This window comes from Rhinoderma darwinii, chromosome 5 (genome assembly GCF_050947455.1).
Source record: "Rhinoderma darwinii isolate aRhiDar2 chromosome 5, aRhiDar2.hap1, whole genome shotgun sequence".
Classification (NCBI taxonomy): domain Eukaryota; kingdom Metazoa; phylum Chordata; class Amphibia; order Anura; family Rhinodermatidae; genus Rhinoderma; species Rhinoderma darwinii.
The window spans coordinates 295,603,906-295,617,631 of NC_134691.1; the positions used below are offsets into that span (position 1 = coordinate 295,603,906).

At 43.5% G+C, this 13,726-nt stretch overlaps 1 protein-coding gene across 1 annotated transcript in view; it reads left to right on the forward strand.

Moving 5' to 3' along the window:
- The first annotated feature begins 224 nt into the window (after positions 1-224).
- Positions 225-13,726, forward strand: part of ITGB8 (integrin subunit beta 8) — a 124,078-nt gene continuing 110,576 nt past the window's right edge. Inside the window, exon 1 of the mRNA XM_075827304.1 lies at positions 225-1,061. Within this exon, the coding sequence (XP_075683419.1) occupies positions 791-1,061 (271 nt within the window). The 5' untranslated portion in view covers positions 225-790. The remainder of the gene's footprint in view (positions 1,062-13,726) is intronic.

A 13,726-nucleotide genomic window follows, 5' to 3' on the forward strand; every position in this document is an offset into this window, starting at 1 on the left:
CTGATACCGTACACTACAGTGCATGGATGAAAAGCACGGAGCTCCATGTTCAGGCTCCTCAGCATCCCATGACTGTGAGGGACCGTCTGAATAGTGAGGACCTCCGTACAGCGCTGCGGAATATGTTGTCGCTATATAAGTAACAGAAATATGGTACTATGTCGCAGCACACCACCACGTCAGCCCGCCTCGTACTACTGCTTCCCCTCCCAGTGCGCTAATGAAGGGTCCCAGAACAAGGAGCCTGTGAGAGGGAGCCAGGAGAAAACAAAGAAAAGTGGGAGAGCGATTCGGTGACATCATGCTCCACCAATGCTCTCCCGCCCACACTCCTCAACCGGAGCTGCGGCGCTGAGAAGTCACAGAGTGCGGGATCGTGGTCTCCTAGCAACTCCGAGCTGTCATCCCCGACACAATAGAACGAGAGGATCGTGGAATGTCACAGTGGAGGAGCTCATCAATGCTGTGACAGTGCGGATCCTGCCCATTGTCTGGAGCTGCCGGCAATAAACTCCCAGTGTTCTCTATTGGCTGCTGCTCTCATCACCTTTTGTTTGGCATGAGGCAACATGCTAATGACTTGAACTTTCTTGTGTGCGGACATGAGGCCGCCTCCTGCTTTATAAACCCACCTGTGTGCTGAACTTGAAGAGCTGCTCTGGTCTCAGTCCGCGGGCAGCGGGAGCGCACTGACAAGAATAGGCTCTTTGTGTGAGGTAATGGAAGCTGAGCCGGTCACATTAGGTTGGCACTGCCTGTAGCTCCCAATGCACGGGTCTGTGAGAAGCCAATGCTGCACATAGAGGAGAAGCCTGGCCATCTGCATAAGGCGATATGCACGGCAGCTTATCCCCAGAAAGCCGTCAGTGTGGAGGCGCAGCCTGGGCTCCCCGAGACTCCTCTCCCCATCCTCAGCTCCCACCTCAACCCCTGCGTGATGTGCACCATGCTGCGCCCAGGACCAGCCCACCCTTCCCGCTGCCTTCTGGTGCGCAGAGCCCCGGGCAGCAGCCTGCTGGCTTTTGGCTTGTTCTCGCTTCTTTTGGGACTTTGCCAGTCAGGTGAGTTCTTGTACCCTGTGCTGAGAGAGATGGGCACCGCGGTAGTAACAGGTGGCATTATGACCTACCTGCCTCAACTACATCACCTGACATGTTATACACACAATATGGGGCTCAACATTGTTACTTTTTATTTCTATGCAACTAATAAAAGTCACATTAAATATTAATAGTCTATAATAATGAAGTTATTTAGTGTTATATAAATCCTTTATTATATAGTCAGTGCTTGTATAATACCTATAGCATCCATATAGGTATCTTTATGTGTGGATCTGGATCTATAGGTATATTTGGTGTCCATATAGCAGTATGTATATGTGGCCTCTATTACACAGATCTTAATGTACCTTTAGTATCCATATAGCTGTAGATATATTAGAACTTAGATCTATATATACATTTGGGTTTTATATAGCAGTATGTATAGCAGTATGTGTATGCATCTCCTGTATTACATAGATCTCAATGTACTTATAGTATTCATATAGTTATCTATATATGTGGATCTAGATCTATATGTATATTTTGAGTCCATATAGCAGTATGTATATGTGGCTTCTGTATTATATAGATCTTAATGTACCTATAGTATCCATATTGCTGTCCATATAGGTGAACCTAGATCTATGTATATTTGGGGTGGTTTATATAGCTGTGTGCAGTTGCTGATTTCATAGATCTTAATGTACCTATAGTATCCATATTGCTTACCATATTTGTGGACCTAGATCTATATGTACATTTAGGGTCCGTATAGCAGTATGTATATGCAGCTGCCTTATTACATAGATCTCAATGTACCTATAGCATCCATATTGCTGTCTGTATATGTGGATTTTTATATACATTTGGGGTTCATATAGCTGTATTCATATGAATGCTGTCAATAGACAAAGATATGCCCGCATTGTCAGTGGCCCATGCAAGCACGGTCCCCAAGATCAGCTGTCAGACACCAAGTCAAGCTTTGTTATAAAGTTAGGAAACTAAAGCAGAGCAAAATAGCTGCACATGTATAAATAAACTAGGACTGGTAACTGCTGGCCGGTGGAGCTAGTACAAAGGAAATATATTCAGTAACAAGGATCAGAAGAGATTCCCAGCACTTTACACAGCACTTGATGTGGTGCCCAGTAAGACTACTATAGTTTTTCATCATAATAACATTAGTCACAGTCCTGATGTAGGCACACAGCCTGCCGCCATAGAAAAGCTGGGAGCGTGATGTAGACTGGCGTTTACTGGTAAGAAGAAACCTCTCTGATGGCAGTGGCTGCAGACAGTTGGCAAAGTGACTCTCACATGCTTAACTTTTGGCATGCTGGCATATTAAATAGAGGCCACAAAGCCATTGTTTTTAGTTCTTTAAATACTTAGTGATACTCATCATGGACCATTTGTGAATGATAAAGTATTACTAAAGGAGTAGTGACCTTGGGTACAGCAGCTGTAGGTAAACGAGCTGGTCATTCTATTATAAGTGCTGTACAGGTACATCCACATGGATCCATTTCCCCATGCAAACCTACATAGGATGGGTCCGAAAGATCAAATCGTTTATCTTGGGCAATGTGAGTGCAAACAGTCCAAGGTAAAACTTACTAGAGCATCCGTGTCTCAAGTTTCTATGAGCGGACCTACTGCCAGACTCTCTGGACTGTCTTATTGCTATATGTCAATTTTGAGGACACCTCTGAAATCTGATGTTATGGGCTCGGCAAAAAGTCTTGTCCAGCCTATCAGTAGAACTGTTCTTTAACTTTTGCATGCCTGCTGTCAATTACCAATGTAAGGGCCCATTCACACGAGCGTGAATCTCGTCCATTGATTTCAATGGGGCTGTTCACACATGCAGGAGTTTTCATGCAGCGAGTGTCCATTGCGTGAAACTCACTGCATGTCCTATATTGGTGTGTTTTCACGCACCTAGCCGCCCATGGAATTTGATGGATGCGTGAAAACCACGGACAGCACACGGATGCACTTCCGCGTGCTATCCGTGTTTTACGCATCAATTACATTTAAAAAAAAGTAGTGCTTGCGAGTGTGTGAAATACACGCAACGTACACGGACAGATTTACGCACGTGTTATTTTACGTGCGTAAATCAGTCACGCTTGTGTGAATGTAGCCTTAAGCATATATGTCTCATAATGTCTAGATAGCAGTCCGTGTAATATAACTAGTTTAATATGTGCCATCCAGTGCTGACATTTACTTGGGCATATGCGGTTTGATGGTATTCTGTGTACTCACCTGATAAACAGAACATATCTATGTATGACACAATGATGCAGATTTACTATGGCACATGCGCCAGAATTCAGGCACAATTTGCGACAAAATATGACGTATATGGCGTGCGCCTGATTTGTTACATCTTTTAGACACTTTTTGCACCTCCGAGATGCTAATCAAAGGTGTCTAGAAAAGATGTGTCTAAGTAGAGTCCCAAAATGGCCCAATAAACAACGGACGTGCACCACAATTTATCTGTCTAAGGGTATGTTCACACGGTAGTAATTTCAGCCGTAACGGCATGTGCAGGCGCTTGAACGCCGCGTCCATTACGGACGTAATTGGCGCTGCTTTTCATTGGAGTCAATGAATAACGGCTCCAATTACGCCCCAAGAAGGGACAGGTCACTTCTTTGATGCGGGCGTCTATTTACGTGCCGTCATTTGACAGCGGCGCGTAAATATACGCCTCGTGTGAACAGACAAACGTCAGCCCATTGCTTTCAATGGGCAGATGTTTGTCAACGCTTTCAAGCCGCATTTTTCGGACGTAATGCGGGGCAAAAACGCCCGAATTACGTCCGTAATTAGTGTGTGTGAACATACCCTAATATGTCTATCAATATGCGCCAAATCTATCTCACAGCGTGCGCCACTGTGTTACATTTTTGACGCATCTTCTGACTGTCCTCTAGGTTTCTGTATTTTAGACAATAATAATAAATCTGCCCCCCGATATAAATGGGGCTGAACAGATCCTGGAGTCAGATGGCCATTGTGTCTAGAAATTTTCTACTGGAACTTAACTTATTGGGCTACTTTGTAGTAATGTCTATGACTACATTTCTTTAGCTTAGTTTTTCCGTTACTTTTGATGGGTCTAGTTAAGGTAGGCATAGCTGTAAAGACTTCCCACCAAATAGACAAAGGATCCTACATCTGTGCACTGTTGGGAAGCTCGTACGGTAACCCCATGCACACAAAAGGATTTTACTACTATTAGAACTTTCCCATTCATTAGTAGAAGAATGTTCTATACATTTTCACAACATATTCATTTGTGTGAAGCCGTTGGTTTATCGCAGCAAACATGTAGATTTTTTACTCTTACTTCTAGGTCCAAGTCAGAATTACAGCTGTATCTTCACTTCTATGGTCAGCTCTACACATAGATAGGAAAGCTTTATGTGCTTCTTTTAGTGTACCTGCATAATTCTAATAATTAAAAAAAACAGTATAAGGGCACATGCAAACATCCATATTACGGATCCTTTCAAGCTTCGATATGTGAGCTTTTGCCCCTAGAAGCATTGCTTATCAACCTTTCTATGCCAGTTTTCTGGCATAGAAAAGTCACAAAAGGGCCCAAAAACCTTGCATTGATAATTGCGACTTTTGGGAATTATACGCCGCCCTCGACACGTTTGTACAAATGGGGCGTTTCTTACCAACAAATTATAATTGATGTCAGAAAACTGGCGTAAACTATATTGGAAATCGACGCCAGCTTCTAGCTGGCGGAGATTTCACTCTTTGGGGCGTAGCAAGGTAGAGCATGACGTGGCTCACACAATGTACTAAGGGCGGGCAGTGTCAGGACATTGTATGTGACACAGCACTCAGGGCATTAAGTGCTGCGTCGCATATAAGGCCCTGATGCTGCTCAGCGTCAGGACCTCGTATAAGCCACAGCATGCCGAGGGAGGCTGAGGGGTCCCGGAGGGGAGAAGAGGTGAGGTGTATATAATTTTTTTTCATTTTATGTCTAAAGGGGGGGGGGGGGGATGGATGGCGCACAGCCCCAGTCATTACGCCAGTGCGGTCAGCAGAAGGATGTGAAAGATTTATAGCGAGACGTGCGCCTCTTATTACATTTGTTGCAACTTACTCCAGTGAAGCAGAAAGCTAGGACTGGCGTATAAGATACCAGTCTTTGTAAATCTGCCCCTTGGCGTCTATGGCTCGGTAGTACGGAACTATAGGGACTCCATGTACAAGCTCTGTCCACACAGCTCCATGTGTATGATGTCCTACTGATAGTTCAGTGAAAGTATAATATATCGAATGGAACAAATGAACTGTATCTGCTTACTATAGACAAAAAGCATGACACTGAATTTGCATGCACTGCAGGGATAAATGAGACAGACGTCTGCAGTACAGACATGACTTTATGACTTTACTCAACCACATTTGAGCTGTACATCCTCTGCATCAAACATATGTGAGAACTCTGCATGTGCATGTTTTAGTCTCCTGATATCCATTATAAATGTCCTCATCATAGACAACATAGAGTACAAATACTAGTATCTATAAAACCAAAATATGCGTGCTCAGTACTGACTAGTAAAAGATCGGTATAGTCATATAAGCCAGACTGTATCTAGCACAGCGCCGAGTAGCAGTATCTGGTGATATGTTTTCTTTTAGAAGAGCAGTTATTTTCCAAGACACAGTTTTCAAATAAATGGCCTTGACAGGGCAAGCGGGGTCACCTAGAAATAATAAACTAACATCTATCCTTAATGGCAAACATCAATCCAAATGAATCATTTAAAGGTGAACTGTCACTAGGCCCAGACTCTATGTTATTTGCTTTATATTCAGGTCATTATGTGTTGTCCTATCGAGTTGTGTTGAGTATACTGCTCTCTACTAGACAGGCAGCTGCTTCTCTGCTTACAGGGATGTGGCGGACCAGAATACAGCGTAAGGGAGGATTCACACGAGCGTGTATTCGGTCCGTGCGGGCCGCGTGGTTTTCACGCGGCACGCATGGACCAATACAAGTCTATGGGGCAGTACAGACAGTCCGTGCTTTTTGCGCAGCGTTTGTCTGCTGCGCAAAAAGCGCGTCAGGTTCAATAACTCTGCGTATTTCGCGCATCACGCACCCATTGAAGTCAATGGGTGCGTGAAAACTACGCAGGTTGCACGGAAGAACTTCCGTGCGAACTGCGTGTTTGCGCAACAGCTGTCAAAAGGATGAATGTAAACAGAAAAGCACCACGTGCTTTTCTGTTTCCGAACATCCAAACGGAGTGTCTTTGCGATGAGCGAAGCCGGACAAGCGAACCGAACTTCACCGGGTTCGGCCGAACTCGTTTTGGCCGAACCCGGCAAAAAAATTATCGGTACGCGACGTCAGGAGATAGTCACTGTCCATGGTGCTGAAAGAGTTAAACTGTTTCAGCACCATGGACAGTGACTTCCGATCCCAATAAACATGAACCTGTAAAAAAAAAACGAAGTTCTGACTTACCGATAACTCCCGGCGTCTTCCTCCAGTCTGACCTCCCGGGATGACAATTCAGGCCAAGTGACAGCTCCAGCCAATCACAGGCCAAGCACAGGCTGCAGCGGTCACATGGACTGGCGCGTCATCCAGGGAGGCGGGGCCCGATGTCGAGAGGCGCGTCACCAAGGACGCGTCACCAAGGCAACGGCCGGGAAGTTCTCGGTAAGTACGAACTTTTTCTTTTTTTTAAACAGGTTTTTCGATATTCTGTTCGGCATTCACTGTCGAGGGTGCTGAAAGAGTTAGCTCTTTCAGCACCTTGGACAGTGACGGGCGTCGACTAGCCTCATCTCTATGATGGCGGCTGCGCGAAAATCACGCAGCCGCGCATCAGACACGGATGACACACGCAGCTGTCAAATGGTTTTTGCGCGCGCAAAACGCAGCGTTGTATGCGCGCGCAAAAACGCAACGTTCGTGTGTATCTGCCCTAACTGTCATAGGACCTCGACTTCCGCTTGGGGCAGATCCTGGTGTATATGGTGGCAGGTGTGTATATATATACATATTGTTGTAGCATTTATAGCCATTTATACGATAATGATCATATTCAGAGCCGTTTTTTTGTTAGAATAGTCACACAGACCGTCTGTACAAAGGCTTGTTGTCTGGATTATTATTTATGTGGCTAGGGCAGCCTGAACTATGGGCCTAGAAGACCATTAAAAAGGAATCACCCATAATTCCCTCACTTGGGTTGATATATTCTTGACTGGATGCAAATTTGTATTGGTTATAGGTTCGCAACAGCAGTTCTGTGTGTTACTTTTTTTTAAAAATAAAAAAAATCTCTCACAAAGGAGACTTTAGTGGTAATTTATCAAAACTAGAGCAAGGGAAAAATGGAGGAGTTGTCCATAGCAACCAGTTCCCACCTCTCATCCTTTTGAAACTGAAAGCAGCAACCTGATTGGTTTCTTTGAACAACTGTCCCACTTTTCCTTTGCACTAGTTTTGATAAATCTCCCCCTCGTGACAACTTATGGCTGGGTCACATTTTGTCAGAGGCCTGAATCTTCTCATGACTTGTTGAAAGGCAGAATGTATCAGTATTTTATGAGGTTGTCGACTCACAAGAAATAAAAGCATCAATAACTTTTCATTCATGTTTCTTATTGTGCACGTTTTATTTTTCCCTGCTACAGGTTTCCATGGTCAGTATTTGTTAGGGCACGTTCAGACGTGGCAGAATTTTTCCACTGCAAATGTTGGTGCACATTTGGGGCAGTTACGCAACGACTCTGCACCAACATTTGCATATTTGACAGGTAATTCAGATGTTGCAGAAATCACAGTGGACTTGCCACAGATTTCAGTTTTTGCATTGCAAATGCTGAAATCCGCAGTGAAATTCCGCTTCTTCTCCGCAACGTCATGAGCATGCAGCGGGGGTGGGGGGGGGGGACGGGGAATTCTGCACCGCAGCCTGATTTCCACACAGTTATTTTCTGCAACGTCTGAACTAACTTTCCTAAAAATGTATAGAAACAAATGTAAAAAACGGCTGCTGCAGAACTCCACTGCGGACTGTCCGGTGCGGAATTCAACTTCAATTCCGCCACATGTGAATGTGCTCTAAGTCCTAACATACCTGTAAGCCTCCTTCACACACAGAAAATGTCATGGGTTTTAAACTCCATCAGAGAACGCTTCAAAAAACACTAGCAGTTTTCAAATGTAACACACGTTTTTTATGGCTTTTTTGTGGCGTTTTTTGTGGCGTTTTTCATTTGGTGTCATTTTGTACATCCTTTTTTTTGGTGTTTTTAAAGTCCAATAGAGAAGCCTGTGGGAAAGTCTCCTGAAAAAACGCCACTGACCACAAAATTACCTCAAAAACCAAAACGCAGTTGTGTGTAGTGCATTTGATATTTTACTATAGACTTTAATGTAACATCTGGCCGCACTTAAAAGTGCATTAAAAACTCAGCTTGAAAGGCCACAAAACATGCACAAAAACGCAGCGAAACGCTATGTGTGTGTGAATCCAGCTTAAAGGTCACTTAAGATTTCTACTGGCACCAAGAGATCAGACTAATTAGCTACCAATATTACCATTTTGCCAACCTCAATGGTATAGATATATATATATATATATATATATATATATATATATATATAAACCATAGAGGTGGGCAAAATGGTAATATTGGTAGCAGATTAATCTGAAATCTTGGTGCCAGCAGAAAGCTGAGGGTATGTTCACACGCTGAGCCAAAAACGTCTGAAAATACGGAGCTGTTTTCAAGGGAAAACCACCTGATTTTCAGAAGTTTTTTGAGCAACTCACGTTTTTCGCTGCGTTTTTCGCGCCGTTTTCTCGGCCGTTATTTGGAGCTGTTTTCAATAGAGTCTATGAGAAAACGGCTCCAAAAACGTCCCAAGAAGTGTCCTGCACTTCTTTTGACGAGGCTGTAAGGGTATGTTCACACGGCCAAATTTCAGACGTATACGAGGCGTATTATGCCTCGTTTTACGTCTGAAAATAGGGCTGCAATACGTCGGCAAACATCTGCCCATTCATTTGAATGGGTTTGCCGACGTACTGTGCAGACGACCTGTAATTTACGCGTCGTCGTTTGACAGCTGTCAAACGACGACGCGTAAATTTACTGCCTCGGCAAAGAAGTGCAGGGCACTTCTTTGCCATGTAATTTGAGCCGTTCTTCATTGAAATCAATGAAGCACGGCTCAAGGTTTACGAGCGTCACAGACGCCTCGTAAATTACGAGGAGGAGCTTTTACGTGTGAAACGAGGCAGCTGTTAACAGTCTGTCTTTTCACACGTAACTGCCTCTCAGCGTGTGAACATACCCTCAGTTTACGCGTCGTCTTTTGACAGCTGTCAAACGACGATGCGTAAATTACAGGTCGTCGGCACAGTACATCGGCAAACCCATTCAAATGAATGGGCAGATGTTTGCCGACGTATTGGAGCCCTATTTTCAGTCGTAAATCGAGGCATAATACGCCTCGTTTACGCCTGAAAATAGGTCGTGTGAACCCAGCCTCAAGAATTCTAGAGAAGTTATGTGTCTATTGTTATGGACAGAAGCAACTACTGTGATCTTTACACCAGTAATAATCTTGAGATACATTGACGAAGGCTGGATTCACACGAGTGTGTTTGGTCCGTAAAGGACGGAATGTATTTTGGCCGCAAGTCCCGGACCGAACACACTGCAGGGAGCCGGGCTCCTAGCATCATTGTTATGTACGACGCTAGGAGTCCCTGTTTCTCTGTGGAACTACTGTCCCGTACTGAAAACATGATAACAGTACGGGACAGTTGTCCCACATCGAGGCAGGGACTCCTAGCGTCGTACATAACAATGATGCTAGGAGCCCGGCTCCCTGCAGTGTGTTCGGCCCGTGATTTGCGGCCGAAATACGTTCCGTGCTTTACGGACTGAACATGCTCGTGTGAATCCAGCCTTAATGGTTTTCAGAGCCTCGTCCGTTGCCTTGTGTGCAGTGTTTTATACTCTGCTAGACTGTCAAGTCGACGCTAGAAAAAAATGGGCGACTTACCGGGAGAATAGGCTATTCTCCAACATGGGGAGGGCTTCACTAATTGCCCACGCAACAGACTTCTCCCTGCCTAGTCTATCTTAAAAACTTGACAGGGATTAATGTGTATCGCGGGCGGTCACAGAAGGCACTCAGCCTGACAGGCCTGCTGCTAAGTGGCGGTCACTGTCTGGCTGCTGGTTCTTTCAATACAGTTCATCTTCAGAGTGGTTGGGAGTGTTTTGGGGCATGGCCTTTATATGAAGGAACAGTCACTTCATGTAATACTCACAAGTTCTCCCTAAATAAATGTTCCGCAAAATAGGCGAGGATTATTATTGGATCACATCCAGCTGTAAGAAGAGTAATAAGATAATAACATTATATGAGGAACTTCCTAGTTATGCAATTTCTGAGGCTCCAAATGGGAGCTTCATTTTAACTTCATTTTATGCTCTTGTTTTATGTAATTGGCCTGTGTATGTTTGTTTGTGTGTGTATGTGTGTTTGTGTATATGTTTGTGTCTGTATGTGTGTGTATATGCTTGTGTCTGTATGTGTATATGTTTGTGTGTGTATGTGTGTTTGTGTCTGTGTGTGTGTGTGTGTGTGTGTGTGTGTGTCTGTATATATTTGTGTGTGTGTGTGTATTTGTGTATGTATGTGTGTGTCTCCTTTGAGAATGAACCTATATAAATTAATGGGTTTATAAAATAAAAATAGAAAAAGGGCTACTCTAGTACAACCCCTTTAGGCCTTGTTCACACATTGCAAATGTAATGCAGATTTTGCATGCATTTTTAAGCTAGACCCAGAAACGGTACCTAAACAGAAGAAATGTATAAAGGAAGGCCTTAAAGTGTCTCCTCTCCTGGATGATTTTGGATTTGGCTTGCAAAATCGGAATCTATTCTGCACCGTGTGAACAAGCCCTTAATGCATCCTCTGTGGACTAAAGGCACTCACTGCATGTATTTATATGCGTTTTTTTCTTTTCTTTTTTTATATAAATAGTGGCAGAACATTCTAGGGTCAGTCCCATGTGCCCTAGTGGCATTTACAGCCTAATTGCCCAAGCATGCGCATGTCATTTTTGTATCTTAAAACCCCAGGTAGAGTTGTCTAGTTAGTATCTTGCAGTTAGAACCATTTTATGGCAATGTTTTTTGATAAAGGTCACATGCATCTTTCCCTTTAGAATTCCTCAGTTGAAAGGTTAGATTTTTCCACCCTTCTGCCTTTAGAGACTTCATCTAAGATCACAGTTACTTTTTCAGGGCGCTATGAGGTGGAAAATAAGTATTATTTCTGACAGTTTTATGCTATAGGTCCATGCCAGATATCCATACAAGGTTGTTGTGTATCTAGAGTCTAGGATCATGACAGCCTGCAAGTCTTACATTAACATAAATATCTTACTATATAAGAAGCAGATCATTTTATCTGCAAATAGTGAGAATTGGAAACTATCGTCATACACAATGGGAGAGATTTATCAAAACTAGTGGCAAGGAAAAATGGAGTAGATTTTTATAGCAACCAATCAGATTTCAGTGCTAAATTTTCAGTGACCGTTTGGAAAATAAAAGCAGCAACCTGATTGGTTGCCAAGGGTAACTACACTACTTTTTCTTTACACTTGTTTTAATAAATCTATTTTATTATATCAGGATCTGAATGCTGTGCATGTAATAGAATAATGGGGGTCATAAGCCATTCTGGCTAAGGTACACACCTGCCTCCTAACTTCTGTTTATATCCAGGAGGAATAACAGAGGAATAAAACAATGCATAGTTCTAAGAAAAGATGCTCCAGCAGAGTTATTTCCTAGGAATGCCAGTATTTACTAAAACAGTCATGTCAGATTGACAGGTCCTCTTTAACCTTCAGTGACAATTCTAAAAACAACGAAAGAGATTAATGGGACAGTCAATAAACCACATTATTGATGTATGGCGGCAATGTTTATTTATTGTGTTGACAGGTCCATTATGGGTTAAAGAGGTCAAATCCATCTTCCTGGCTTTACTAATACCCAGGCTTTAAAGGTTTATTCTCATCATAGATCCAGGTGGAAAATGACTGGAGAGGTGGCTGCCCACGTCTGCCACGCTCTCCATTCATTTATGGGAGTTATGGAAATAGCCAAGCAATTGTGCTCGGCTGTTTCTGTAACTCCCATACAAATGAACGAAGGGGGACCATCCTTTGAGGACCACCATTCTGGAGATAGGTCTGACCCAAATCCAGAGGTGGGACCCGCACCAATCAAATGTCTATGATGGAAATACCTGTGTAATTTGTTGTTTTTTGTATACACTTTAGTCCATGATTTCAGTACTTACTGTGGAGTTGTACATTGTCTACGAACATACCTCCCCTCTCCCTTATGCCGAGATCCAATCCTCCTTTTGATTAAAAAAAAGACGTATAGGAGAGCGGATCTCCTGAACGTAATGTTAAAAGGGCCTTAGATTTACTTCTAGTGATTATCCAGTCTCATGACTGGACAGTTATTATTGGTCCCATTATACAACACCTCAAGGTACAATTCAGGTAAGATGCACTGCATTCTCAGATCTGATGTCATCCTGTATTTTTTAATTGGCCTCCTCTTGTCTCCTCTTTTTTCAAGTTATTCTCATCCACGTTCTATTTTTTACATGATTTATCGGTTTTCCTTTAACCTATTAGTGACCGCCAATACGCCTTTTCACGGCGGCTAATAACGGGCTTTATTCTGATGCAAAGAATCACGCCCGGAGCAGTTAAATCTCCCTGCTCTCATCTACCAGAAATAGCTGAGAACTTGGGGCAGCACTGCTCGAGCGGGCGGATCAAAATCTTCCCGTTTAACCCCTTAGATGCGGCATCTAAGTGGTTTTGGAGGGAGGGGGCTCGCTCTCTCACCCCACCGTCACTGCGATCGCAGGTTGCCAGTGGCTTCTATGGCAGCCGGGGTCCTTACAGGGCCCCCAGGTCCTAGTGGATGCCTGCTCTGGCATGGCCTAACAGGCATCTGTCAGTTTTTGCTGTTGAATTCCGCTCTGATTAGTCCGCAGTGGAATTCTGCAGCAGCCGTTTTTTTCATTTCTTTCTATACATTTTTAGGAAACTTAGTTCAGACGTTGCAGAAAATAACTGTGCGGAAATTAGGCTGCGGTGCAGAATTTCCCCTCCGCAGCATGCATGTTGCGGAGAAGCAGCGGAGCTTCACTGTGGATTTCAGCCTTTTCAATGTAAAAACGGAAATCTGTGCCAAGTCCACTGTGATATCTGCAATGTCTGAATTACCTGTCAAATATGCAAATGTTGCTGCAGATTCGTTGCGTAATTGGCCCGAATCTGCACCAACATTTGCAGCGGAAAAATTCTGCCACGTCTGAACGTGGCCTATCACTGAAAGGCAGTAATACACGGCAATACAGAAGTATTGCAGTGTAATATAAAAGCGATCAAATAATCGCACAGTAAAGTTCCCTAGTAGGGCTAAAAAAAAGTTACAAAATGTTTAATAAAGTTTATAATAAATAAATAAAATTCCCCCCCCCCCCCCAAAAAAAAAATATCCACTTTTTCCCCTTGTTGTTTTATTATGAAACAACAAAAAAA